The 27,460-nt window shown below is 45.6% G+C and overlaps 4 protein-coding genes across 12 annotated transcripts; 2 read left to right on the forward strand and 2 right to left on the reverse strand.

Moving 5' to 3' along the window:
- The first annotated feature begins 6,004 nt into the window (after window positions 1-6,004).
- Window positions 6,005-10,796, forward strand: LOC102113031 (olfactory receptor 4D2-like). The gene has a single exon (XM_088068018.1). It carries the CDS (start codon window positions 6,337-6,339, stop codon window positions 7,288-7,290), a length of 954 nt encoding a protein of 317 aa, XP_087924144.1. The 5' UTR covers window positions 6,005-6,336; the 3' UTR covers window positions 7,291-10,796.
- A 516-nt stretch (window positions 10,797-11,312) lies between these two features.
- On the reverse strand, window positions 11,313-14,506 carry LOC102112840 (olfactory receptor 10A5-like). Of its 7 annotated transcripts, none has more exons than XM_088068015.1 (4): window positions 14,377-14,506; window positions 14,247-14,290; window positions 13,186-13,288; window positions 11,313-12,324 (listed from the first exon to the last, which is right to left on the reverse strand). In XM_088068015.1, the coding sequence occupies exon 4, from the start codon at window positions 12,281-12,283 to the stop codon at window positions 11,333-11,335; it is 951 nt and encodes a 316-aa protein (XP_087924141.1). In that variant the 5' UTR covers window positions 12,284-12,324; window positions 13,186-13,288; window positions 14,247-14,290; window positions 14,377-14,506; the 3' UTR covers window positions 11,313-11,332. The 7 variants fall into 7 exon arrangements, 6 of the variants coding, with proteins under 6 accessions (XP_087924141.1, XP_087924142.1, XP_005534049.1 ...); XM_088068016.1 differs by having other exon boundaries at window positions 13,186-13,266; window positions 14,169-14,290; XM_005533992.2 differs by having other exon boundaries at window positions 11,313-12,283; window positions 14,169-14,290.
- Window positions 14,507-14,758: 252 nt separating this feature from the next.
- Window positions 14,759-18,058, forward strand: LOC102112651 (cathepsin G-like). Of its 3 annotated transcripts, none has more exons than XM_088068020.1 (6): window positions 14,759-14,823; window positions 15,526-15,617; window positions 16,029-16,182; window positions 16,664-16,835; window positions 16,922-17,179; window positions 17,723-18,058. In XM_088068020.1, exons 2-6 carry the CDS (start codon window positions 15,560-15,562, stop codon window positions 17,888-17,890), a joined length of 810 nt encoding a protein of 269 aa, XP_087924146.1. In that variant the 5' UTR covers window positions 14,759-14,823; window positions 15,526-15,559; the 3' UTR covers window positions 17,891-18,058. The 3 variants fall into 3 exon arrangements, with proteins under 3 accessions (XP_087924146.1, XP_087924145.1, XP_014117946.1); XM_088068019.1 differs by having other exon boundaries at window positions 14,815-14,941; XM_014262471.2 differs by lacking the exon at window positions 14,759-14,823 and having other exon boundaries at window positions 15,182-15,617; window positions 16,664-16,805.
- A 7,180-nt stretch (window positions 18,059-25,238) lies between these two features.
- On the reverse strand, window positions 25,239-26,177 carry LOC102112461 (olfactory receptor 6E1-like). Its single transcript, XM_005533990.2, has one exon. The coding sequence runs from the start codon at window positions 26,175-26,177 to the stop codon at window positions 25,239-25,241; it is 939 nt and encodes a 312-aa protein (XP_005534047.2).
- Window positions 26,178-27,460: the final 1,283 nt, after the last annotated feature.

Here is a 27,460-nt window from a genome sequence, read left to right on the forward strand (position 1 = left end):
CCCTCTCTCCCTGTCTGATTTCAGGAGTTGGCCTCAGTATGCCAGCTGCCCACTTGGTCCTTGCAGACCACAGAGGGACCCTGGGAGGTTGCACAGAGTGTTACAGAAAGATTAAATAAGCCAGGACTGTGGTGCTCAAGTCTAGAGCTCAGCCAGACCAGGACTGACTGCTCTCACAGGTTTACACCCAACCAGGCTCTCATAACCCTTTTCTGTCTAACCCCTCCTGGCTGCTCCCTGTCCCAGCATAGTTCCTCAGCAGCTGCCATCCCACTGTCTTCATCCAACATCCTGGACACTGAGCTTTGCATCCTTATCAGTTGCAAAGTCCTGGGCTGCCTACAGCTTCTTGAGAGCTCGTCAGCTGGTGTGAGTGATGCCATTTGTTTCTGGTTACTTGCCTTGTTAATGCTAATTGGTCAGGATTTATGAGATGTCTCCCATACTTCCCTACTGTAAAAATAAATGTTCTCAGCCTCACACAGCCTTACCCATTTTTGTGACTGATCAGATTTGTTCTCATCACAGCCTTCCTCATCATGTCTGGTTCATCTCTATGTCTTTCATGGCTCCTTTGATCAGATATCCCCAAACGAGCTGACATGCTCCTTTTACATCCCTGGACACTGCCCTGCAGTGGGATTCTGACAGGGGCTGCACTCTTCACTCCCCTGGGGCCTGAATGGGCCCCCTCATGGGCTCTACTCACAGGGGCAATGACCCCTCTGGGCACTGAAGGGGCTGTGTGTGCCAGCAAGGGCTGCAGTCACTGGTCCCCCATCAGAGGCAATGGGCAGGAACACACTGAGGCACTTAGGATCAGTAGCACCTCTGTGTTACTTTGTACAGGCAGCTCCAGTGTCTGGCTGGGATAGCCACATGTCTCCAGGCACCAGGGCATGTGACAGCTGTGTCCAGGCTGATCCTGGAGTTTTGGGCTCATTCTGGCAGAGATGAGTGATCTGCAGTGGTGCCTTGCTTTGGGGTTAGCTCTGGGCTGACTGCTAAGTTGCAACATAGTATTAAAGACAGCAAGGCTTAATTTTGAGTTTTCTGTACCCATAGTTCTGCACCATTTGTATTGTTAGTCTGCTTTACACATTCTTTCACAAACTGTAAGCCACTGATTTCCTAATTAAAGTTGGTATTTCCCTTCCTTGTACCCATCAATTTCCACTGAACTATGTTCAGACTTGACTGGGACAATTTTCCAAGATTTTAGGGCATGTTGTGACTACCCTGTCCTTTCTCACAGCTTACAAATTTGTAAATCTGAAGCTGAAATCCTAGGCAAGTATCTAAGTTCTCGGCTTTGCTGCTGGTTGAACCTGGAAAGGAGAAAGTGGCATTCACATCCCCCAGCCTGGGCAGAGCCCCTGCATCATCAGGGGTTCAGTCTGGACTCACAAAAGCTTTCCAGGAGGGTGCTGGGCTGGGGCTGCTGGAGGTGACAGCGGCTCTGATTCCTGACAGTGAGCTGTGCTGGTTAATCCCTGCTGCTGGGGTTGATGCACAGAGCCTGTGAGGGCTGTGAGGCACAGTGCAGTGCTCTGCAACCCTTTGTTGAGAGATGGACAGGCCTCATTCCTGCAGTCTCTGCTGTTAACACCGATGTTTTTGAGCCCTTTTTATGCCTGGTGAGGGCTCCCACATATCCTGCTCAGAACCTGAAAAGATGCTGCAATTCATACCAGTTGTTCTTGGGGGTACTGATCTGCCTGAGCTGGAGGAGGGGGATGGAGAGCAGACTGAAGCCACATGATCCAAGGGAAATTGGGCAGTGACCTCTACACAACTGAGGCACACAAAAGCCTGGGGCTGATTGGGATCCACACAGTGGTGCCAAGCGAGTGCTAACACTCAGCAGGCCACTTGCAGTCATTTATCAGCAGTCCTGGCTAACTGGGGAGGTTCCAGCTGACTGGAGGTTAGCAAATATGATTCCCACTTGCAAGGAGGGCCAGAAGAAGGGTTTGGGGAACTCTAGGCCTGACAGTATGACCTTGGTGCCAGGAAGGGAACAGATCATCCTGAGTGCCATCATCTGGTAGGTACAGGAAAACCTGATCAGGCTGGCCAGCATGGGTTTAGGAAAGGCAGGTCCTGCTTGGCCAGTCTGGTCTCCTGTGACAAGATGGGTGGGTGGGTGAGGGACAGACTGTGGATATCATCTACCTGGATTAGTAAAGCCTTTGACTCAGTTTTCCACGGTGCTCTCCTGGAGACACTGGCTGCTCCTGGAGACAATGGCCTGCATGGGCACACTCTCCACTGGGTAAAAACCAGTCTGGGCAGCTGAGTGCTAAGTGTGGTGGGGAAGGGAGTTAAAATCCAGCTGGTGGCCCATCACAATTGGTGTTCCCCAGGGCTCAGTACTGGGGTCCTTTTTAGTGCCTTTCATCAATGATCTGGACTGGGAGGCTGAGTGCACTCTTAGTAAGTTGGCAGGCACCAGCTTGGATGGGAGTTTTGGGAGGGTGGGATGGCTCTGCAGAGGGGTCTGGACAGGCTGGATCCGTGGGGCAAGGCCAGTGGTAGAAGGCTCAACGAGGCCAAATGCTAGGTCCTGCACCTGGGTCACAAAAAGCCCATGCAGTGCTCCAGGCTTAGGGAAGAGGGCCTGCAAAGCTGGAAGGACTGGGGCATGCTGGTTTACAGGGGCTCAGGATGAGCTCATGTGTGCCCAGGTGGCCAAGCAGGGGCCATGGCACCTGGCACCATGGACACATGGGCCCTGTGACTCCAGCTGCAGCACACACACACAGGACACACAACAGAGAGCCCTGACCCAGACAGGGAATCCTGACTGCACTGAGCAGCAGCAGGGCACGGCCAGACAAGTGTGGTTCCTCCCCATAACATCCCTAGGAGCCATCTGAGATGCTTTTCTCCTTTCATTCCATGATGGGTCCTTTATCTCCTGGGCATTAACTCTGCCTCAGCCTCAGGCTGACCCAGGAGCTGTTCCCAGACTCACTGGAGCAGGTATCACACCCAGCCCTGTGCCTGCTGCATCTCCTGGGAGAGCCCTTGGGAGAGGTGGCTCAGTGTCCATTTCTCTGGTTAGCTTACTGTGGTTTCTCTGCCTGCTGCTGGGCATGTGTGCCCCTTTGTGTATGTGTAGACCAACTTTTTATTGTATAACCAGGAAAATTCACTTTGTAAAGGAGCAGAGAAGTGTTTTGGAATAATTAGTGCCCTGAGGGCTTTACTAATACAACAATCCTGTAGCAATGACTAAATTTTTATTTTAAAGCACAGTTGAACACAAGCTCCAGGGCAGAAAGTCTGTGGTTGGGAGAGTATAATATGCATTTTTTCATCTTGCAAAGGGGGGGAAGTAACTACACTGCCATGAACATTCCCATTTTAGTTCTGCTCCAATTATCATAAGGTTCCTGCATCTGCACGTGGTCCTGATCCACATGACGTGAAGCACTACAAGAACTCTTTAATTAGCCCCACAGTGACAAATCTAGTTTTGCTAATTATATTATTGTTATTCACTTCTGAATGACCAGAAGTGCAAGGTGATTTGAGATTTTGCTTTCTTCTTGAATCCCATAGTTTCCCTTAACAAAGGCATCAGGAATCCTATGAGGGAAGGTTGTTGGATCCTTTTGTTGGAGGTAGGTTTGCATCCCCTGCTCCTCTGAGTAGAGCTGTGCTGTTTTATCTTGTAACTTGGGAATGGCACCTCGTAGCTTGTGTGAAGATGGATCACAGAAACAGGAATTTGCTGAAGGTGTTTGCTCTTTCTGCCAAAAATACTGGAAGGATGAGTAATTCCACGTGCTGCCAGTGACAGTGATTATACTGTGAAGGAGAAAATGACCTGAAAATGCTCGGTTGTCACTTTTAATATAGAATTTTAACACTCAGCTTCAGAGACACTCCCCATGTGTTGGGAGAGGTCTGAGGGAAGGCAGGCACGAGTCATTTGTCAAATGTCTCAGCATTTCTGTATTTCAAGTTTTTGCTGGAACTCAATCTTAGTTTTATGATAGAGAGATTACTGAGGCAAAAGAGAAAGATTGGATTAGAGTTGAAAGCAAATTGCTTTTTCTCTCCCCCAAGCTTCTGTGAAAATACTATTGTTTATGGGAAATGAGAACAAAGAATACACAGTATTAACTGTGGATTGTTAGAAAACATGATTTGATACCAAAAGTGGCTTTCCTTTTTGGATCTGTAGAAAAAATCTGCAATTTTCAAGCAGAAAATAGGATATGTGTATAAGGGTTTAAAATGGAATTATTCACAGACATTAAGGAGCAAACTGTGATGGGAAAAAGTTACATTATCCCTGCAGAGTATCCACCAGAAGCAATAGAAATGTGCAGAAAGTTCTTGTTTCTACAGTTCTCTGCAATTCCATCTTGGGAATAATTTACCAGTTTTTAGGGGAAAATAAAAAAGTTGTGGTTTATTTTGCATGTGGCTTTTTCTTGTAAGAAGTCAGATTTTTGTTTCAGCAGCCAAATAGAGGTAGTAACTTCCCATCAGTGAAATGGCTCAGTCATCTTGGGCTGTGGGTGCAGGTGAGCAGTTGTCATCCTCTCTTAGAACTTCCCCACAGTGTCTCCAAATTCACTGGAATATACAACATTATTTTTCTAACACTTGAGGCACTGTCTCTGTGATTTTTAACTCATGCCATTTATCTGACTGAAAAGTTTCAAAAAGGACTGTGGTGCAGAGATCTTTGTAATAATATAATGTAAGGGAAGACTAGGACTTGGAAAGAAATTTGGTGGAGACTGAGCTGTCCATGGAGCCTAAGGAGGACACAGTGATGTTCCTTTAGGGTGAGCACATTCCCTCTCCAGACTTCTTGACTCTGATGGGAGCTGAGACAGCCACCTCCCTTGTCCTTATTTTTTAGTGCACAGATCACCTGGCTTGATGGAGACTTACATGTCCAGCCAGCCACAAGGGTGGGAGGGGAGGATTAAGGAAAGCAGCTCCTGTGGGGGTGACTCTTTTGTCTCTTTAGACAGAGAGCTCCTGCAGCTCCATGGATAAGTTTCAGCTCAGCCTGACTTGCCAGTCCTTGCTTTAGGTGAGGTGACTGCCAGGCAGAGGTGCTGCTTCCCAAGGTGAGTGCTGTGGTGCTCTAGAGGGAAGGGATGCCACACAGAGGAACCTTGAGAGGACAGAAGTGGGCTGGGGCAAACCTCAGAAAGTCCAGCGAGGCCAGTTACAGGGTCCTGCACATGGCTGAGGGCAATCCCAAGGCTGGACAGTGCGTGGATTGAGAGCAGCCCTGCAGAGGAGGGTGTCTGGTGCATGAAAAACTCAGTATGTCCTGTCAGTGTCCACTCACAGCCCAGAAAGCAATTGTATCCTGGGCTGCATCAAAAGCAGCATGGTCAGCAAGTCAAGGGGGATAATTCTACCCATAAACTCCCTTCTCCCGAGACCCCACCTGCAGAATGGTATTCAGCTCTGGGACCCCAAGCAAAAGGAGCACAGGGACCTGCAGAGACGGACCATGGACCTCCTGATCCAAGGAGGGCCACAGACATGCTCAGGAGGCTGGAGTACCTCCCCTGTGTGAGAGAGCTGGGGTTATTTAATGTATGGAGAGAAGAAAAAGCTCTGGGGAAATCTTCCAGCAGCCTTCCAGTGAAAGTGGCCTACAAGAGAAATAGAGGGGCTTTATACAAAGGCATGTGGTGATGGGAGTTGTTGAGGACAGCAAAATGGGGAAAGTAGTCAATGCACTGGATGGCAGGGCTGATATTTGTAGGGACAGTTTGGAGAAATAGGTTGGCACAAACATTATAAAGTCTGACATAAGTAAATATGTCATCTTGCATCTAGGAAAGGACAGGCCTGTGCAATCAGCCTGGGTTAGAGGCCTGCCCAGGAAGCAGCTTTGTAGATAATGACCCTGATAGACAAAGAGCTGAACAGGAGATGGGAATTTTTTCCTCTGTCAAAAAAAGTGACAGACAGCTTCAGCTCTGCAAAGGTCTGGCCAGCTAGTGCAGGGAAATGATCCCAGCTCTCCATCAGTGCAGGACTGTGTCAAGACCACTGCACTCCAGGAAACCTCATTTCAGTATGTGACTACCTGATGAGATGAGGAGATAGAGCCTTCTGGAGGTGGAGACAAACAGCAACAGACACTAATTGGAACATCCTAAGTTCTCACTAAATGTAAGGGAATTTGTCTGTATTGTGTTGGGTTTTTTTCCCCCTATAAAACTGGTCATATACTAGAAATCCCTCCCAACATAAATTATTATATGATTCTATGTTTTAATAATTATATTGTCCAACACACATTTATAGTCATCTTTATTGCTCTTGTTTGTGCAGGGATAAAGAATGGAATCAAAGAACATCACCACTGTGACAGAATTTGTCCTGTTGGGTCTGACACAGAGTCACAAGCTGCAGTATTGTCTCTATGTGATCTTCTTCCTCATCTATGTAATAACCTGGCTACTGAACTTCACCATCATTGCCACTGTGGCTGTGGACCAACAGCTCCACACCCCCATGTACGTTCTCCTGGCCAACCTCGCTTTCCTCGACATCAGCGACTCCTCAGTCAATACTCCCAAACTGCTGGCAGGCCTCCTCACCCAGCACAAAATCATCTCGTTCAATGAGTGTTTCCTCCAGATATTCTTCTTCCATTTCATTGCAGGTGCAATGTCTTTTTTGCTCGTAGGGATGACAGTCGATCGGTTTGTGGCCATCTGTGAGCCACTGCGCTACTTGTCCATCATGAGCTGGAATGTGTGCACAGGATTGGTGGCAGCTGCATGGTTTGGTGGATTTCTTCATTCCATTATACAAACTGGTCTTCTTCTCCAGCTACCATTCTGTGGCCCAAATGTACTGGACAATTTCTACTGTGATGTCCCTCAAATCATCAAAGTGGCCTGCACTGACACTCACATGGCTGAACTCCAGATGGTGTTTAATAGTGGAGTGATCCTCATCACCCTTTTTGTAATCTTGATTACTTCTTACATTGTCATCCTGTTTAAGATAAGGACATGCCTCACAGAAGGGAAGCGAAAAGCTCTGTCTACCTGTGGAACACAGATAACTGTTGTGAGCTTAATATTCATCCCCTGCATCTTCACCTATGCCCAGCCTTATAAGAAATACCCCAGGGACAAGGTGGCCTCCATTGTTTACACTGTGTTTGCTCCAATGCTAAACCCCATCATCTACACACTGAGAAACACTGAGATGAAAAAGGCCATCAGGAGAACACTGGGAAAAGTATTTCTGTCAGCAGGAATACAGAAACCAGACCGACAGTAGATCCAAAGACATCAGATCTGGTGTTTCCATGAGAAAACCGTGTTCATCACCGATATTCCTGCTCCTTCAGTACGCGAGCAACTTTCTAGATGTGAGATGGGGACAACATTCACTTCCCATCAGTTTAGGAAGGTCAGGCACATGGAGTGTGCAGTATGGTGGAATGTCTAAGGCCTAATAAAAGTTGTCTGCAATAAATCACCTACAGAAACATCACCATGACACACCCTGGGTGCTGACCATGCGAGGGGCCCTACCCACACCCTCCTCCTCTCCTATGGAAATCACAGCTGAGCCTTCCACTCCAGCATGTCTCACTTCTCTTTAGCACCCTGGTGTAGTTTCATCTCTAAGTTAGCACTGATGCCTTACTGAACCTGGAGATAAAACAACACACTTTGGAGATAATATTAGTTATAGAAGGGAATATAAAGGCTGGTCTTTGTTGGAGGCCTCCAGAGGCAGACATGGAAAATATCCACAAAATGCCCACTCCCCGTGGGGTGAATACAGTTTTATAAGTTTAGCAAATTAGCATATTTAACAAAAATCACTAATTAGGAGCACAAGAGGTGATGCAATTTTCCCCAGTTCAGCCTTCTCTGAATCCTCCCAGCTCAGATGGAAATTAAACTTTATTTATAAAAATACATCTTGAAGAGCTGGTCTCAGCCTTGGTTCCTAGGGAGAACCAAGGTAGGATAGGGGTCTGGGAATGTATTTTATCTTTCTGCCTATCAGGATAGGGAAAAGTACTGGGGAAAAATAGCTAGAATACAATAATAGGCTGCAGAGATACAAATGCATGTGTAAAGAATACAGAGAATACATGAAAGATAAAAGGCAAAAATCAATTTGACATCAGCACGATGACATCTGCACATTACTGCATTAGTAACTTCACCAGCAATGTTGAGATAGAGAGAAAAGCATTCTGAAAATGCATTAGTGGGAGAAAACTCTCAGACCTGTAAGGATTATTTAGGTTTAGAGCTGTTTGAGTTTTAATTCCCTTAGAGAGACAAGTGAGAAATTAAATCCCTCTTGACAGTAGAAACAAAAAACTCCCACAAAACATATAAACAACTGATGGGAAAAGAAACTGAAGTAGAATTCAGAATAATAAAAGGAAAAAAAAGAGAAAAAAAGGTAATAAAAGCAAACAAAAGAAAAACCTCCTTATGTCACTTTTTGATGCTTTGTCAAAGGTCAAAATTTTATGTCATGTATTAAAATCAAAACATTCCTTGCCATTCTTTATTTTCTCCATTCTTCTTTCCATGGAGAGCTGAAGGGCTCATTGTGCTGGCTGTGTGTATAAAATTGAGTGATACTTAATTTCCCAGCTAACTGTGAATCCTTGCCCATCTGTCTGCCCAAATATCATCACTGGCACCAGAGGCTGGACCCAGACTGCCTCTGCTCTCTCTCCCTGCTGAGCAAGGGTGAACATCGTGTGCCAGACACTGCAGGAGAGTTTGTCCCTTTCCATCCTTTAGATAAGGTTTTCTTTGTCTCTTCAGTGTGCTGTGGTTGTTTTCTGCCTCCAAGGGTGATAATTATAGAATTGTGGCATCAGCTGTGGTTCTGGAGTGCTAACTCAGGTGCCTTGGGGTTTTAGAGTTTTTAGAGTTAAAGCCCTAAGGTGCATGAATTTATTTGTAATTGTTTATTGTATTTATTATTTCTTGTAACTTGTCTTATTCCTGGACCATGTGACCTCTAGAAGCCATCATCTACAACTCTCCAGATCACTTATAATATTAATCCAATAATAATTCAATAAATCAAACCAACCTTCCTTCCTACACTACACAGATACATGTATATTAATAAACCCCTTGTAATGCTAATAAAAAATTCAACTCAACACTGACCTTTAATGTTATAATCTGAATTAAAGAAACAGCACATTCCAACAATGCTAAAACTTCATTATGTGGTTCTAGAGTGAGGAATCAAGTACCACACCAGCAACACATATCCAATGATTAATTTAGCTGTTTTCTTGGGGCTTCCTTAAGGAGATCAAGTGCACCCATGACAAATGATTTGACAGAACCATAAACTGGCAGCATGTTAAGAGCTCAGCAGCCCATATCGAGACAGACATTTAAATCAGTACACATTTTTGCCAGAAAAAGTGAATTAATTAGTTATTAAATACCATTTCACACAGACTTCTGAAAATAATAAATAGGAAAAAAAGTTAAAATATGTGATTTTTTAAAATGCATTCTTCCATAAAAATGCTAGAATCAAGAATTCACGTATTGGGGTTGGGGAGATGAATTCAGGCACAAACTTTTGCCCCTGGTCTATTTGCATAGCTGTGATCCACTGAACAGCATAATTTAACCAGAACTTCCCTTTTTTGTAGAGGAGAGAGGATGGTGTAAGTGAGCTCAGCTCTAGCAAAACCAATGGCTTAGAGACCAAAAATCAGTGCTCCTTGCTAGAGGTGAAACTCTGATTTACACCAGCTGAACACCTGCCTTGCTTTCTACCACATCAGTTTTTATTTGGTGTATCCTTCATGCACATGTGGCAACAGGAAACAGAAGAGATTAATTCAGGAAAAAGGGAAAGTTACTGATAGTGTTTGGGCATTGCAGCAGGCATAAAAAAGGTTTATTCCAAATGGATGAATGATTTTGGATGTCTCTCCTTGGACTCGAGTCTGAAACATCTTTAAAAGAGGCAAATTAAAAGCTTTAACCATTTGGAATGCAATGTCCCTTAAAGTGATTAACACTACTGTCATTATACTAGACTAATTAAAATTTTTTAAGAAGTGCTTCTTTCAGTATTACCTTTTCAAGTAATAAAACAAGAAGAAAATTCTGTTTTTACAGAGGTAAAAGTAGATCAGCTGCCAGAAGCAAAGTCTGTAGAAATGTAAATGAAGTTTCATTAAGTCTTTCTCCAGTGTTCTAATTATGAAGAAAAAATATACAACAGTACACAGACAAGTTAAGTTCCCTAGAGGAGTCTAAGCAAATTGCCAAATGCAATTAATCACTTTGTCATTAGCTCACTGTGAAGTGTCTGAAGTCAGGCAATGACTTCATCCTGAGATGACTTACATTGCCTTTCTCTTTTACAAGCAAACTAAATCAACTAAAGAACATTATACTCAATTATACTTTACTGCCTTTATGGCCAGGTAACTAAGTCAGATGAAACAGAGACAGCCCTCAAAGGTCAGTATGGCCACGTTGGTAATGGAGATTTCCTTTGCTTGACCTCAATATGGAAAGTGCAGGTTGAAGCAGGCTCAGGCCCAGGCTATTCACCTGTTCTCTCCAGAATAAACTTCAAAAACTCTCCCAAATAAATATACCTAGGTTGTAGCAGCCCTTTTCTCTGTGTGCCCTTCCAGATATCAGTTAATCCTCTGGAAACTCTTCATGCCTGGAGGAATTTCTCCAGCTGAGACTTACAGAATTCTCTTATCCCATTACTCAGACTCCACAGTGCTTGGAGGGTGTGGGCACTGCATTAAATGCTGAAAATAAGAAATGAGCATTAGTTAATCTTCCTTTCCTTTCCCCATGCCTTAAATGAAAAATACAAGGCTCTGAAAGAAGTGAACTAATTTCCTGATCACTTTCATTCAGTGGACCTCATTTCTGCTGGAAGGAATGGAAAACATATAACAAAGAAGAAAAAAGGCAAAGCAAAACACATAGTCCCTATCAACCAGTGTATGCTTAGCTTGGAAAGTTCACTATGAAAGAGTGAGAGGGTGAGGTGAACAACTGCAATGGAAGTGAGGAGTTCCAGCCTGGATACCTGAATTAGATATGGGAAGTGCTCTGTTTTAGAAGAAATGTCTGGTATAAATATTGTACTCCTAAGGAAGAAATTGAGATAGAAATTCTAAATAATTTGCTTCTGAAGCAAAGAATAAAGACAAGATATTTACAAGCGTGGAACAGATCTTTGTGCCTGCCGTTCCTCCCGAGCTAGTAAACCATTAGAGCTCACCAAAAATGGAAATAAGGTTTTTAATCCACACATTCATGGACAAGAAAATCTTTTATTTCTTCATCAACACAGCCATCGCTCTGATTAGTACTTCTTTCACTTCTTTATTCCTCAGACTGTAGATCAGGGGGTTTAATGTGGGAATCACTGTTGTGTATATGAGAGCCATGATCTTCTTAGTGTCTTGTGAATTACTGGATTTTGGCTGTAAGTAAATCAAAGTCCCACTAGCACAGTACAGCGTTACAACGGTAAGGTGTGAGGAACAGGTGGAGAAGGTCTTGTGTCTGCTCTCTGCAGAGGAAATCTTCAGGATGCTGGAGATGATGCAGGCGTAGGACAGCAGGATGAGGCAGAAGGGTGTGAAGATGACGAGCACCGTGGCTGAGATGAGCTGCTTCTCGTAGCGCGAGGTGTCCGAGCAGGAGAGCGTGATGAGCGGGGGAATGTCACAGAAGAAGTAGTCGATCCTCCTGGGCCCACACAAGGACAGGGTGAACACCCAGGCTGTCTGCACCACCGACACAACTTTGCCACTGCAGCAGCAGAGCAGCACCAAGGAGAGGCAAGCCCTGGTGTTCATGATGGCAGAGTATCTCAGGGGGCTGCACACGGCCACGTAGCGGTCGTAGGCCATGGCTGCCAGCAGGTACCACTCGGTGGCCGCCAAGAAAACCACACAGTAGAGCTGTGTGACACAGCCCAGGTAGGAGATGCTCCTGTCCTCTGACAGGAGGTTTGCCAACATCTTGGGGACGACGACTGATGCTGTGGAGATATCCAGGAAGGACAGGACGCGGAGGAAGAAGTACATGGGCATGTGGAGGGTGGGGTGCACCGTGACCATGCAGATGAGAAGGTTCCCCATGAGAGTCATGCTGTAAACTAAGCAGATTGTGAAGAACAGCAGGTGCTGAAGTTCTGGGCGGCTGGACAATCCAGAGAGGACAAATTCAGTCAGCAGGGTGTGGTTTCCTGCATCTTGTTCCTCTGCTGGCTCCATCTGGGAGGACTCAGAGGGACAGACTGTCAGAGCCGTAGTCACTGCAACAAGATCACTACACATCAGCCAGTTACTCAAGCCAGGAGTCTCTTGGGAATGCCTGGAGAGCTGCTGGATCAAAGGCTGGATCTAGAGCAGCTTGGGCTGAGCACATGGAGAAGGCAATGGCTGTGTGTGCTGCAGGGGGAGGTGTCAGTGCCCTCCAAGTGTCACTGTCTGAGACAATCACCAAGCCTTCCACTAAGAGGAGTTGGCATTTAGGGGGAGGCTGCAGATTAATTGCATTTAGGGGGAGGGTGCAGGGTAATTGCTGAGGATATGCTCTCCCCCCAGATGTCAGGTTTGTGCTCCCAGCTGGTCCCCCAGGCTCCTCCTGCAGTGAGGGGAACACCCAGATGACAACTGAAATACCCACAGACCAAAGAAAGAAAAACCCTTTTGTCACCTTGGGGAACAGTGGGCATTGCTCCTTGCACTCTGTTTTTCCTGCTGAGTGGGCTGACAGGGCAGGCAGCTTTCCTCCAAGACATCTGAAACTACCTTTGGAGCAACTGAGCTTCAGATGAAAGCCAGGGAAGTTCAGGTTGCTGCAGGAGGCTTTGGCTCATATTCACTTCAATCCCCAGCTGTCAGTGGGACAGAAATATTCTGGGACAGAAATACTCCCAAGAACCCAGCTTTGGGGAAAGCACTCCCAAACAGAGCAAGCAGAAACTGTGAAGGGAAGACCTAAGCCAACTTCTGTCTACAAAGACCAAAGAAGGAAGCACCAAAGCAAACCAAACAAAAATTCTGTGTGTAGGCAGGCAAAGGAAGAAGGAATAATTCAAGGCAGAGGTACCCATAGAGAATGACAAGGAAATGCAGAGGGTGAAGCTCAGGACCATCCATTCATGACTCACATGGCCTCGTTCCCCTGAGGAGTGTTGCTGTGTGTGGGATGTTCACGCAGTGCTGGAGCAGCTCTGTGTTTTCTCACTGCCCTGCGAGAGGGAAACTGAGGCACTGAAAGAGAAAAGAGATCAGCCTGCCACAGAGGAGAATGGGGTGGTTAATTCTGTGTCCTTCAGACTCAGCATCTCTTACCAAAGAGGCCACCAGCCACTGCCCTACACTAGCAAATCTCAAGGCACAAAATGCATTTTGGCATCAGAAATATATCCATGGATGGGGACATTGCTCTGTACACACAAGGACCACGACAACAGAGCTGGCACACAGAGAGGGACACAGCCTCAGAGCAAGAGCAGTCACACAGCTCTGCCAGGACCCCTCAGGCTGACTCTGACTTCTCTTCAGCTGTAACTCACACAGGATATCTTCTGTGGGTTTTATGGCATGAGCACAGAGGTGCAGGCTGTGGATCCTGGAGCCACAGACAACTTTAACACACAAGCACAATAAAGAAACTCCCAATATTCTCAGACTTCTGATGGTCTGATGTATTTAAAAGGAATCTTTCTGGGTTTGACTGTTTCCATGAACATAGGAATGAAAGGACACTTTTTTGAGTGGTATCTCAATATAGCCTATGCATGACAGATAAACTCCTTGCAGTCTCTAACAGCACACATTCACACTGGTTTTCTTGTTAGAGCCATGAAATTGGAGTGGAAATGATCTAGTTCTGCTCTCCAAGCCCATATGACAGTTTTAGACTATTGCTGTGGTCATTAGCTCCTTATTAAAGTCAACAGCACTCACAGCAGCCACTGCTGTACTGACAGTCTTTTATGCCCTAATTCAGTCACCTCTCAGAACAACCCTCAATTTATGTAATTTCTGTGTAGTGGCTCTGAGGTCCTTTAAGTAAATTTTGGCCTTAGCTCTTCCCTGGATTTTCTTTATACATTCACAATAGACATTTTAAAGTAAAGTGTCCTACCTTCAGCAACTCTGCCATCCAGTGCTTCCAAAATGGGTCGTTCAAATTTTGATAGAAGTATTTCCTTTGTTTTCTTACATTAGGAACAGTGTTGGGCTGATGATTCCTACTGTCAGCTTACACTGCAGATTAAAAATTAGATTTTAATTGCAGATGGATCTTCTGCTGCAGCTGGAATAATCTGTAGACATTAGCACATAGCATATACCATAGAAAGCCAAAGACCCGTCTCACAGAAAGAAAGAAAAGGAATTTGTTAGAATTGTTTTGACTCAGTTGAATTGGCTGCAGCTGAAAAGGTGGAGACCTCAATGCATCTCTATTTTTTGCCAATGAAGGGAAGGGCTGAGCTGCCTCTGACAGCTGGTTTAAGTAGAGTCTCTTGAAAGCCCTCACTCCCCTACAGGTGGGATCAATTTAATCTGATTTCAGAACTGTCAGGGATGGTTGCTCAGAGCTGTGCTCCTTCTGTGGGCAAGGGGATGTAGCAAACAATGGCAGCACTGAAATGCTGCTCTGGATGGCAGCCTTCCCTCCCCTGTCTGTAAAGAGGGACCAGAGGGATTTCCTCAGACACAGGCATCTCATGTCTTATGTGTCTAAGGCTATGAACTCTGCATTCTCACCAGCTGGTGACTGGTTGTTAACCTGAAAGGTCTGAGCAACAGCTGGAAACACCAAGGGATGTGTGACTCCAGGGACAGAATTAGCCTGATGTTGCCTGCTGTCTTTGTTTAATTGGACTGGTGTCTTTAGGGGCAGTGCTGTCTCTGGTAGGAGAGTTTTCATTCAATTCCAGCCACCCACATTTGTTCTTCAGTCTTAAGTGACTACTTGTCAACCATACATCAATCCCTCCCCTCCCCTCCCCTCCTCTTGGAATTGCACAAAATTAATCTGTACCGACCTTAGCTATCCTGATTGGTGATTTCTGATTTCCCAAGGACATCTGATGGCAGTCAGCCACTCTGATAAGAGCCAGGATCTTTGCCTGGCCCTGGCCAGCTCTCCCCATTCCTATCAGAGGAGGGGGGAAACATCTCTAGATGGAACCAGCCCACATGCAGGGTCCCAGGGGGCTTTCTCCAAAGGTCTCTGATGGGATATGCACTCAACAGATACCCCATTCCTCTCCCTCTGGGGGCTCTGAACCAGCCCAGATCTCTCCATCTTTTTGAGAAGATTGTGACAAAAATGCAGAGAATGTGTCATGAACCCCTCCTCAAGCCCCAGTGTGGGGTTGTAAGGACAAAATCAGCAAATGATAGAGCTGCAGGCAGGCTGAGGTTTCCTGTTTCAGCTCCACATGACATTTATAGAGGTTGTCATTCTGTACCTGTCTCCTGCCTGGTCACAGCAACTGGTTTGGCTCATCAGGACATTGGTAGAAGATGCTGCTTCCCCTTCTGCTCACAAGTGCTTTTGTCCTTCTGCCCTGCCCTGGGGCTGGTGAGTACACAGAGATGGGACTTAGACAAGAACATGTGAGGGCACAGGTGGACACTGAGCAGTCAATCTCAGGCAAGGTTCCTGCCTTGCCTTCTCTCCTATCCCTAGTCTCCTACTTTCCTCTCTCCTCTTATCCCTCAGCTCAGACTGTGCCTGAAACCAGTGAGACATTACAGGCACTTGAGCTGTGCATTTGATGGCATTTTAGACATCCAGAGCCAGGAGTGGTCAGACCCCAGACAGTGCTGATTGTCATCATGCACCAGCAATGCTTTGGACAGCCCCAGGAAGGAGAGCTGTTGGTAGCACTGGCACATGACATTAGGGGATGACTCTTTCCCTTCATGCAGCCCCAAACTTGACAGGAAATATCAGCATACACCATATTAACATTTCCCACCTCTCTTCCAGAAAGGATCATTGGTGGACGGGAAGTGAAGCCCCACTCCAGACCTTACATGGCTTATTTAAAAATTCAGATTGGCTCACAAGCTAATTACTGTGGAGGGTTCCTGATTCGCCCAGATGCAGTGCTCTCAGCAGCTCACTGTGTGGATAAGGAAGGGTAAGACCTTGCCCCCTTGCACAGGTGATTTTTCCCAGTCTCACACAGTCCCAGAGGGCCTCAGCTCTGGTCTGGCTGAAACAGTACCTCGTGTCTCTTCAGGCAGAGCAGGGATCTCTGGAGCTGAGCTCTCCTCTGTGAGGTGCAGGAATTGTCTGCCAGGGGCTGAGTGTCCTTGGGGACAGGAATGCTCACAGTGGTCTCCAGGGTCATAGTTCCTACCATGGCTTAGAGCTACTGCTGGAGAAGAGGGTCCAGCATCTCCCCTTCCCTGCTTCCCTTTGTCTTCAGAAGGGGCAGCTCCCACCTGTGTCAGTGTGGGGTGAGGGATCCTCAGCTGGATTGTGGAAGGAGCCCAGGTTACAGAGGACAACTTGCTGAGAGCTTCTCTCTGGGGAGGTTTATCCCACCACCACCTCCCTCCAACCACCTGCTCTGGGGGCTGTTCCTGTGGCTGGAACATGTTGGTGTTTCCTGGCAGGACACTGAGGATCACTGTGATTCTGGGAGCCCACAACGTGAGCAACCGAGAGCCGAGCCAGCAGAGGGTCCGTGCTGGACGCTGGGTCATCCATCCCAACTATTGCCGTGCTGGCTTCAAAAATGACATTGTGCTGCTGAAGGTATGGCCCAACACATCCTTCCTGCCAGAGGTATCTCCCTCTGCTCACCTCCCCAAACCTCTGAACTTGTTCCTAATCCTTTGCTGGCTCTAACCTGTGTTCTCTCTGCCTCACAGCTGCAGCCAAAGGCCAGGATCAATAAGGATGTGCAACTTATCTCCTTTCCCAGCAGCAAGGGACATGTGAGAGCAGGAGCTGAATGTAAGGTGCCTGGCTGGGGCTGGACATCTGTGACAGAACACAGGACTAATGTGCTGAGGGAGGTGGAACTGAAGGTGCAAAATGAGACAATATGTCAGCAGCAATTCTGTGACTACCAGCGTCAGTCTATGATCTGTGTTGGGGATGACTACAATAAAAAGGCATCTTACTATGTAAGTGTTGTTTTGGGCTGCAGGCTTGGGAGGATGTTGGGACTCAACAGTCAGCTTGGTTCTCAGGTGGAAGTAAAATGAACCAGGATGGACCAGGACCTTTAGAATGATGAGCTGAGGGTCCTCACAAAAGCTCTGAAGCTGATGTGCTCCCTGAATTGGGGTGCATTTTCCTAACTATCAACAGCATTTGCTTTTTTACTTCCTTGGGGACGTTCTACCCAGCCTAAACAGTGCTCTAGTGTGTAAATTCTTTGTGATATCCTTGCTAGGATGGCTTAGATATTTCCCCATGTCTAAAGTACCTCTATGTTCTTTTTGAGCTTTTGAATCTCAAAGTGCCTCCAGGCCTGAATTATTTCATGGGTGGGCTCAGAGGAGAAGTGAGGAGCTACAAACCCTGCAGAGCTGGGTCTGGAGGGAGGGAGGTGGTTGGAAGAGGAGGTTCTTCACATGGAGGGAGGGAAGAGGAAACTTGTTCCTTAAAGCAAGGAGAGCTGTGCTGTGGCGTGTCTGACCCCTCTCACTCCCTTCATGACACAGGGTGATTCTGGTGGCCCGTTAGTCTGCAATCAGAAGGCTCATGGCATTGTTTCTCATGGATATAAACACCGCCTCTTCCCTGAGGTATTTACCAGAATCTCATATTTTGAGCCCTGGATACGTGAGCAGCTGAGGAAGTTTGCACTCCAAGGCTCTCCATCTGACTAAAATGCTCCACAACACATCAAACACCTGCTGGTGCTCAGAAGCTTCCAGGGACAGCTGAACTGGAGTCAGAGAAGCCCCCATGGTGCAGACACAGGCTTTTGCACTGAGGAAAGTCTCTGTGGCAAGGTAAAAATGCAAGTCCCAAGTACACACAGCTTCCCGTTGTTCCCTTTCTCCCACTGCTGTTCCAGCTCTGCTTTCTGGCCATCAATAAAAGCATGTTCAAACTTGCTTGTGTCTGCAGCCTTCTTGGGAGCTGGCTGCAAACCCTGGGTGGGAGAATGAGGAGGTGACACTCTTTGGGAGAACCTGAGGGAGATTGAAGGTGGATCACTCACTACGGGTCTCAGTCCCCAAACGCTGCACACTTTGTTTTGCCTCACTCCTCACTACCGTGCAGCATTTTGCCCTTTTACAAATATTCTTTTTGGAGAGGCACCACCAGCTTCATTGATTGGCTTAACCCTGGTCTGAGGTGGGACCACAGTCAAGCCCTCAGGAGCTGTTCCGTGTCTGGTGTCAGAGCAGTGAGAAGGCAGCCCCTGGTCTGTTCTCACGGAGGCCACCCTGCTCAACACCACGTCCCTGCCCAACACCACATCCCTGCTCAACACCACATCCCTGCTCAACACCACATCCCTGCTCAACACCACATCCCTTTCCTGCTCTGGTGGTATCACCCAAACCTTTGGGCTGCAGCCAGCTTAGCCTTGCCCACCCTGAAGACACTGTCTGCAAACCACTGATCAATGAGTCACAGACAGGAAACCTTACATGAATTGGAGCTGTTTTCTACTCTGCTGTACACTGACACTACCCTAAAGTCACACAGAATGGTCAAGGTGGGAAGGGACCTTCCATTTTTTACTTGGTCCAATGGCCCTGTTCAAGCATGGCCACCTAAAGCATCAATTGCTCAGGACCAGTTCCAGGTGTTTTTGGAACATCTCTGAGCATGGAGACAGCACAACCTCCCTGGCCAACTGTACCAGTGCTTGGTCACCCTACAGATAAACGTGTTTGCTGATGCTCAGAGCCTCCCATGTTTCAGTTTGTGCTTTTGTCCTGTCACTGCACACCACTGAAAAGAACGTGTTTGTCTCCCACTTACATCCTTCCTTCAGAGATTTACATCCATGCTTATTATCCCACCACAGCCTGCTCTTTCCAGGATAAGAACTCACAGCTGTACCGGGTGCTCCACACAGGAGAGATGTTCCAGTCCCTTCATCATCTCCACACCACCTTGTTGAACTCTCCCCAGCACATCTGTGTCTCTCTTTTACTGGGAGCTCAGAACTGCCCGTGGTACTCCAGGTGCCACCTCACTAGTACTGAACAGAGGGGAAGGATCACCTCAAGCTACTGGAAACACCCACAGAATCCTAGAATAATTTGGGTAGTAAGGGATCATCTAATTCAACCCCTATGCAATGAGCAGGGACACCTTCTGCTAGACCAAGTTACTCAGAGCCCCATCCAACCTGACCTTGAATGGGATGGGGCATCTAAAGCTCTCTGGGCAGCCCATTTAATTGTTTTGACACCCTCATAATAAAAAATTTCTTTATTATATCTAATCTAATAATTAAAATGCTAATGTTCTTCCTTATATATATATCCTAATAACTAAGTGGCTAATCTACTGTCTTTTAATTTAAAACTATTAGCCTTGTAGCATTGCAACAGGCCCCAGTAGAGACATCTGAGTGACACAACTCACCGTGATCTCCAGGTAGGTATTCAGTTTTTCCTAATTTATTGTTTAAGTATTTCTTAATCTGATTGTGCCTGAAAATTTCTATCACCTGTCCATCTCCCCACTGAGCCAGTTCTTTTCAGAATTCACGTCCTGGGAAAACTGGAGCACAGGGGGATCAGAGTAGAAGATATGACTTTTTTGTTAACTAAGGTTTTTTTTTCTTTCAGTCATTAAAAAAAGCCTTGAAAGCCTTTTGCAGTAATGATGAATATTCCTTCTGTTTCTGTGTATAATTAATACAGCAGGTAAAGGTAGTGCTAATTAGAGCAGAGAAAGGCTTTGCAAACAAAGCCTTTGGCACCGCTGGGGGTTGCAGTAACAGGAGAAGAGACTGGAAAAAGACTTGTCTTATTGCCAGCACATGAATCAAACTTTGACTCAAATGCTTAATCACTAAGATACTTTTTCTCTCTTCCTGATTCCCACCAGGGTATAGGCCAGGACTAATTCCCTATTAAAATGTTTCCATTTCCATTCTCCCTGTCACACGTAATTAGAACAAAAGACAAACAGAAATTAAGCTGTAGGTATTTATTGTAGCACAGGTGGGAGCTCCCTAATTAACCACACGATGCTTCCATCGCTGCGGGGAGCGGCAGAAGAACAACCACAGAGCTCATTATGGCTGTCAGCATTTTAATGAGCCCCTGCAGGACCCTGGTACCACCTCCCTGCTTCTCAGCTGTGGCAAAATCTGCCAAGGTACCCTGAGGAAATGACAAGGCAGAAGCAGGAACAAACTTGGAGCTTTAATAGAGCCCAGTGCGAGACAGAAACAAAGTTGGACAAAGTGCTCCCAGCAGGGCTCATTAGAACACAAACTCACAGAGTTTGACTACAGACAGCTCAGGAAGCCTCAAACTCTCTGGCATCAGCCTTCCCTCATTGCAGTCAAACAGCAGAGTCCAGGCAGGGCCAAGGTGGTGCTTCCTGGCAGCAATGCAGCCTCATGGCAGGGGAAAGGAAACACCACACACACACCTCCCAGAGCTGCGCTTCCAAACACCCACAGAGGCACAGAGCTGCTCTCCAGGCGTCAGCTGCAGTGCTCAGACACTGCCACTGCAATGCAGTGACTGCAGCAGAGTGACTGCAACACACTGCCACTGCAACAGTGACTGCAACACACACAGTGGCTGCAACACACACTGCCACTGCAACAGTGACTGCAACACACACAGTGGCTGCAACACACACTGCCACTGCAATGCAGTGACTGCAGCAGAGTGACTGCAACACACACACTGACTGCAACAGGGACTGCAACACACACAGTGACTGCGAGACAGTGACTGCAGCAGAGTGACTGCAACACAGTGACTGCAACACACACTGCCACTGCTACAGTGACTGCAACAGAGTGACTGCAACACACTGTCACTGCAACAGGAACTGCAACAGAGTGACTGCAACACACTGTCACTGCAACAGTGACTGCAACAGGGACTGCAACACACACAGTGACTGCAACACAGTGACTGCAGCAGAGTGACTGCAACACACACAGTGACTGCAATGCAGTGACTGCAACACACACAGTGACTGCAGCAGAGTGACTGCAACACACACAGTGACTGCAATGCAGTGACTGCAACACACACAGTGACTGCAATGCAGTGACTGCAACAGAGTGACTGCAACACTGTAGCACACTGCATCTGTAGCACAGGGACTGCAACACATGGAGTGTGACACTGACTGAACACACACAGTGACTGTAACACACACTGCACCTTCAGGACCCAGCAGCACCCCTAACTCCCAGCCCCCTCCTTCCCCCCCAGTCTGGGTGACCCTGCATTCAGACACCCAGGTTTAAATGCAGCACCTCAGGCCCTGTTCTCTGCTGCATCAGACCTTCAGCACATCCTTCTCTGCTCACTGAGAGAAACTGTACAAGAGGATGCTGGGTGAGGCACTGTAGAACTCATGCTCACATTTGCCATCAGTGTTTGGCCTAGAAAAGTTTTGAAGTTCACATAAATGGCTGAAAACAGCTGAGATGACAATTACAAACAAATATGAATATGAAATGTTTAAAAGTGTGGAACCAGTTAAGAGCTACCAGCATGTAATTCAATTTAAAAAACAATTAAAAAAAATCACTCTTGCAGCTGTGTAGCACTCACATCCACTGAGATAATTACAGTCATGTTGGTATAGTTACTCTAAATGAGAGATTGGGCTGTTCCCTCTGAATTCCATTCATTCATCTTTAGACCTATCTTTAGCTGTCTAAAAAACTTATTCCATAAATCTAAAGTATTAATCCAAGATTCATCTGTCCTTAACAACTCTGATAAAGTGAAATGGGGCGTGGTTCAGAGGAGTGGGATTGCAATCAGCTGATTTGGGGAATTATTACTTAGATTAAATTTGTACTAAATATCCAGGCAAATGGTGCAATTCATAGAGGGAGAACCCTTTTCCACAGAAAAGTGCCTCGTCCTCCCTCAAGCAGTTAAATTCACTCAGATTAGTGCAACAATTTAATAGTAAAAAGTCAATGGTAAATGTCACAGGCTCTGAGAGATAAGAATTTAGTGAGAAGCTCTCCTCAAATATGTTATTTTCTTTCATTGTCTTCTAGGGGAAGACAATGGTTATAGTTCCCTCACCTTTAGGAAATATTCACATTTCTTGACCACTTTGCTCAGAGTATCCTTCACTTCTGTATTTCTCAGACTGTAGATGAGCACTGGATCTGCAACAGTGTAAAAAACTGAGAAGACTTTCTTCAGTGCTTTGAGAGTCCTCATTTTTGGCAGGACACTTATTAAGCTTCCATAAAAAAAGTGTAGGAAAAGTGAGGTGGGAAAAGCAGGTGGAAAAACAAGGAAAGGAGGAAAAGATTGCATTTCTGGGATATTCCCAAACTCCAGGGTCAGAAATGCTGCAATGACTGTTCTATTTCTGATTCCCCATTTGCCATGTATCAAGTCAAGAAGAAATGCATCACAGCCTGTAAAGCATCAATAGCTAAATTTGATCATTCATCCATCATCACTGAGAAGTTACAGAAAAAAGATGACACTCCTACCATTGCCTGATTGTTTATTTTCTTTTTAAGCAATTCTTGAACATTGTCCAAACAATTGTGTGAGAGATCATTGGGTAATTTTCATTTTGCCTTATGCAAATTTTTTAACAAAATAATTTCCTTGAGTTTGGAAAGCATCACACAGAATTGCAGCAGGATGTTTTGGCAACCATGTATTGCAACCACACCAGACCAGCACAACCAGTGGAAAACTGAAATACACATTTTCTAAGAATTGTAAAGACTGATGAAAGTTTCTGGATAGAAAACTTTATAAAAATCTGAAATACCCAGAAGAAGATTGAGGAAAATAAGGAATGGTATGACTTACCTTCCTTGGCAGGAGTGGGTGACCATTTCATAATCAAATGCTATATTGGCCTGGTTTCAGCTGGCACAGAGATAATTTTCTTGTTAGTAGCTGGCACAGTACTGAGTTTTGGATTTAGTATAATACTGATAACACATGGATGGTTTAGTGTTCACTGTAAATTGAGATTTTAGTTTGCCAGGCTCTGGCAATGAGCAGGGGAACAAGAAGCCAGGAGCTGACCTGAACTGGCCAAAGGGATCTCCCACACCACAGAACAACATGCCCAGCAGGTAAACTGGGCAGAGCTGGCTGGGGGCACTGGTCACTGCTCAGAGATGGGCTGGGTGTTGGTCAGAACAGGAATTGTGCTGCTGGCTTTTATTCCTCCCTCTCTGTTTCATTATTATCATTGTTATTAGTAATATTATATTTTACTTTATTTCAATTATTAAACTGTTCTTATCTCAAGCCCTGTTTCACCTTTTTTTCAATTCTCTCCCTCTGGGGGAGTTAGTGAGTGCCTGTGTGGTCCTTAGTTGCCAGCTGGGGTTAAAGCTAAGACAAACTAGAAAACATAACAGGTACTGAAGGAAATAATGAGAAAAAAAATGTTTTTAATGTTTTTTATTTCAGTGTTAGTTATTATAATTATATGTTTCTCTTCTTTCTCTCTCCCTCTTCTCTCTTGTCTCATTATTATTTTTGTAAGGATTTTTTTCTTGTTTTTTTTTTTTTTTTTAGGGATTGGCAGTCTGTTGTCTATTATTTGTTTAGGAAAAAGTGATCTTCCAGGGACCTGGTGTCACTTGTTACATTAAATATTTTTGCACACACAAATAGCCTCTGTGCAGAGCCTCCCACCTGGACACACCCATGCCACAGTCAGTGGGAACAGCCAGTGTCCAAAGGACCAACACCATGAGGTTTAACAGGACCACTGGCCAAATTTGACAGGAAGCATCACTTAAGTGGCCACAGGCTTTTCCCCCAGCATTGCTGAGAATTAGAATTCAGCCAAGCTCCAAGGAGAAGGTAATTCCATATGAAATCCTCTATGGGAGACCATGGCAGGCTGTAATTATACCCAGGGAAAAACACAGAGTAAGGAATCACAATTTGAGGGAGTATGGGAAACTTTGGGAAAAAACATTCTCATCCTTGGAAAGGTTTATTGTTTTAGCATCATCAGTGACCTTGGATGTTCCACCACACTCTCACTGTCCAGGACATTGTGGATATGTCCAGAACTGGAGCAAAGAACCACTCAAGCAAAAGTGGAAAGGACCATTCCAAGTTCTCCTTACTATCCACACAGCTATAAAAACTACTGGTGGAGATTCCTGGATTCACTACACACAGCCAAAGCCAGCCCCAAACCTGGAAATGCCTTTACAGCTAAGACTGAAACAAAATGTTCCATGAACTGTACTTGGGATCAAGGATTATCCTGTACTGCATTAGAGGGAGGACAAGGGATTCTGTTGATGGGTATAGTGTGTATGGTAGTGATTGTAACCATGGCTTTGTGGAAGCTGAAGTTCTAAAAATAAAAACAATAATAAGAATGTTATTTTTGTACTTGCTTTGTAGCTCAATGTATTCTTTGTAGCCTGTGGAGAATCCACACTGGAGCAGAGGAAAAGTGTGAGAGGAAAGAAGCAGCAGAGGGGAAACCCCATGCACTGAGCACAACCCTCCCCACCCACCCTGAGTGCTGGGGACAGCACTGGAGGAGTCTGGAATGAATGAATAAACTTCAGCACAGAAATGGGGGAAGTACACGTATTTAGCATTTAATTTTGTTTCTCACAATCTAAACTATTTTAGTTGGTAATGAATTACATTGGTTTTCCCCAAATCCAGTATGTTTCACTCTGGTAGAAATTGGCAAACCATCTCTCTGTCTTTATCTCAATCTACCAGAGTTTTTGTTTCTGTTTTTCCTCTTTTCTGCCTCTGCTCTGTCCCACTGTGGGGTGGAAGGTGTGAGTGGGAAATTGGTTATTCACCAAGGCTAACCCATCCCAGCAAGGGGGAAAATGCTGAGGCAAAGCTGCTGCCAGGTAACAGAAGACTAGAAAATCTTCTCTGTGCTGGCACATTTTTGTTGGCAACAGAAGGAGTTACATAACATCTAGAAAGCATAAACCATTTGAAATGAGCATCTTTAATTCACAATACAGATGTTGCACTTGGGAAACAATTCAGATACTTGGATGGGCTACTCCACCATTCACATCTGTCTCAGGGTGCCAGAAAACTTCAGAATTCCCTCCTTTAAAGCTTGCTTGACTTGCCTGTTCCTGAGAGAGTAGATGTACGGGTTAAGTGTCTGAGTCAGCACAGAGAAGAATAAAGAGAGAATTTTGTCAGAGTCCTGCCCACCTCGCTGTGCAGGGCGGATGTACCTGTAAAGACACGTGCTGTAAAACACTGTCACCACTATGAGGTGAGCTGAGCAAGTGGAAAATGCCTTTTTCCTACCTGCAGATGATGGTATACGCAAGATGGTGAGGATAATGCAGCCATAAGAAACAGCAGTTACTATCAGGGTACCAGGGAGGATGATAATGAGTATGATAAACATAAGCTGCTCGATGAAGCTTGTGTCTGTGCAGGACAATTGCAACAACAGGGAAGTGTCACAGTAAAAATGGTTCATGACATTGGGACCACAGAATGGCAACTGCACAATCATAATGGTGGGAGGAAACATCAAGAGAAAACTCACTGCCCAGCAGCTCAGGATCAGCTGCAGGCAAAATCTGCTGCTCATGATAGCTGTGTAATGCAAAGGGTGGCAAATGGCAACATAGCGGTCCAAGGACATCACTGCCATGTGGAAAAGCGTGCAGGTACCCAAGTAGTAGAAAAACAGCATCTGAAGGAAACAACCAGGCAGGGAAATTGTCTTCCTCTCTGTCAGGAGGCTGTACAGGGTGCTGGGGAGGAATGTGGAGGTGAAAGTGATTTCCAAAAGGGCAAAATTCCTGAGGAAGTAGTACATCGGGGTCTGAAGGAAGTTATTCATGAGAGTGATGCTGATGACAGAAATGTTTCCAAGCAGGATCAAGAAATAGGCAATGGCAAGAAACAGAAAGATGGTGATCTCCAAATGGCGGCTGCTAGCCAGTCCCAGGAGGACAAATTCCACCACAGTTGTGCGGTTCATTGGGACATCACTGCTGACAGAAAAAGAAAAGACCTGTTTTGGGAACTGTTGGAAAACAATTTAACATGTGTCAGTTTGGCTTTGCTAACATTATAGGGCAATACCAGCAACAAGCATCTTGTAAAAGACTGAAGCAGCCACAACCACATATTAAAAATCCTGATCATGTAAAAGGAGTCCCAAGCTCCATTTGTAAAACTGAGTCCTCACTTCAGTCAAAACAATTCCTACAGTTCCCTCCCAGCACACTTGAGAGAGGTGCAGAAGCTGTTGTGGACCCTGGGTTTCTCTGAATGATCTGACAACATCCACCCTCCAGCAAACACAGGAAAATGCCCAGAGTGAGAACTTTGCCTGTGTCCAGAGATTTACCACAGAGGAATGCAGTCACACTACAGACTGACCCTGAAGCAGGTTAGATTGGTTCAAGGACACATTAATATGGCAAAAGAGAAACTTATTGCAATTAAAAGGAGACGGGGAAAGAGAGGTAGAGACTCTTCAGTGAAGAGGCCAGAGACAGCAATGCTGCAAAGTTAAGGCTGTCTGGCTACCCCTGAGAGGAGGTGAAACGCAGAGCAGTGCTTGGATGCTACAGCAAGCACCAGTGTGAGAGAGGAAATGGGGAAAACTGTGGGGAAATTGTGTTTCTTTACCCTCAGCTCTGCAGCTCCAGTGGCTCAACTCTGATGCTGATGGACAATCTGCTTCAGAGCCCCATGTGCATCATCCCTCTGTCTCACCCTGCCCCAAGCTCAGACGTGTTCTCTGTCCAGTGCACCCATCTGGGCACTGCTGAACTACACCATGCCATTATCTCCTGAAGGGAAACCTGAAAACTCTGCCTGATCCCTTCAATCACAGTCTTTTCCTGCAGGCTTGCCAGGTCCCTTCTGTGGCTTTTCAATTGCATTCTCCCTCCTCTTCCTCCCAGACATCAGCCCTCCTTGCTGTAAAAAGAGACTTGTCTTGTTTTGCACTTATGTTTCCCAGGTTTTATCTATTATGTTATCTGGATATTTTAATCTGGTTTTAGATTAATTTCAGATTAATTTCAGATATTTCTGAATGACTTAAGTAAACATCAAAGCAATGAATTTCCAGGAAAAGCAAGCACATCTTATTTAGCTGATAACAAACAAGACACTCAAATTTCCCTCTTCAAATGCTCAACAAAAAGATAGTTATAAGCTGGGATGCACTTATTGCATTATTATTATTATTATTATTATTATTATTGTTATTATCCTTAATGCACTATTCCCATCAAATCATTCTCCTTA

The sequence above is a fragment of the Pseudopodoces humilis genome, chromosome 29 (genome assembly GCF_049639895.1).
Source record: "Pseudopodoces humilis isolate 2021_Gansu_Grassland_sample_001 chromosome 29, ASM4963989v1, whole genome shotgun sequence".
Taxonomy (NCBI): domain Eukaryota; kingdom Metazoa; phylum Chordata; class Aves; order Passeriformes; family Paridae; genus Pseudopodoces; species Pseudopodoces humilis.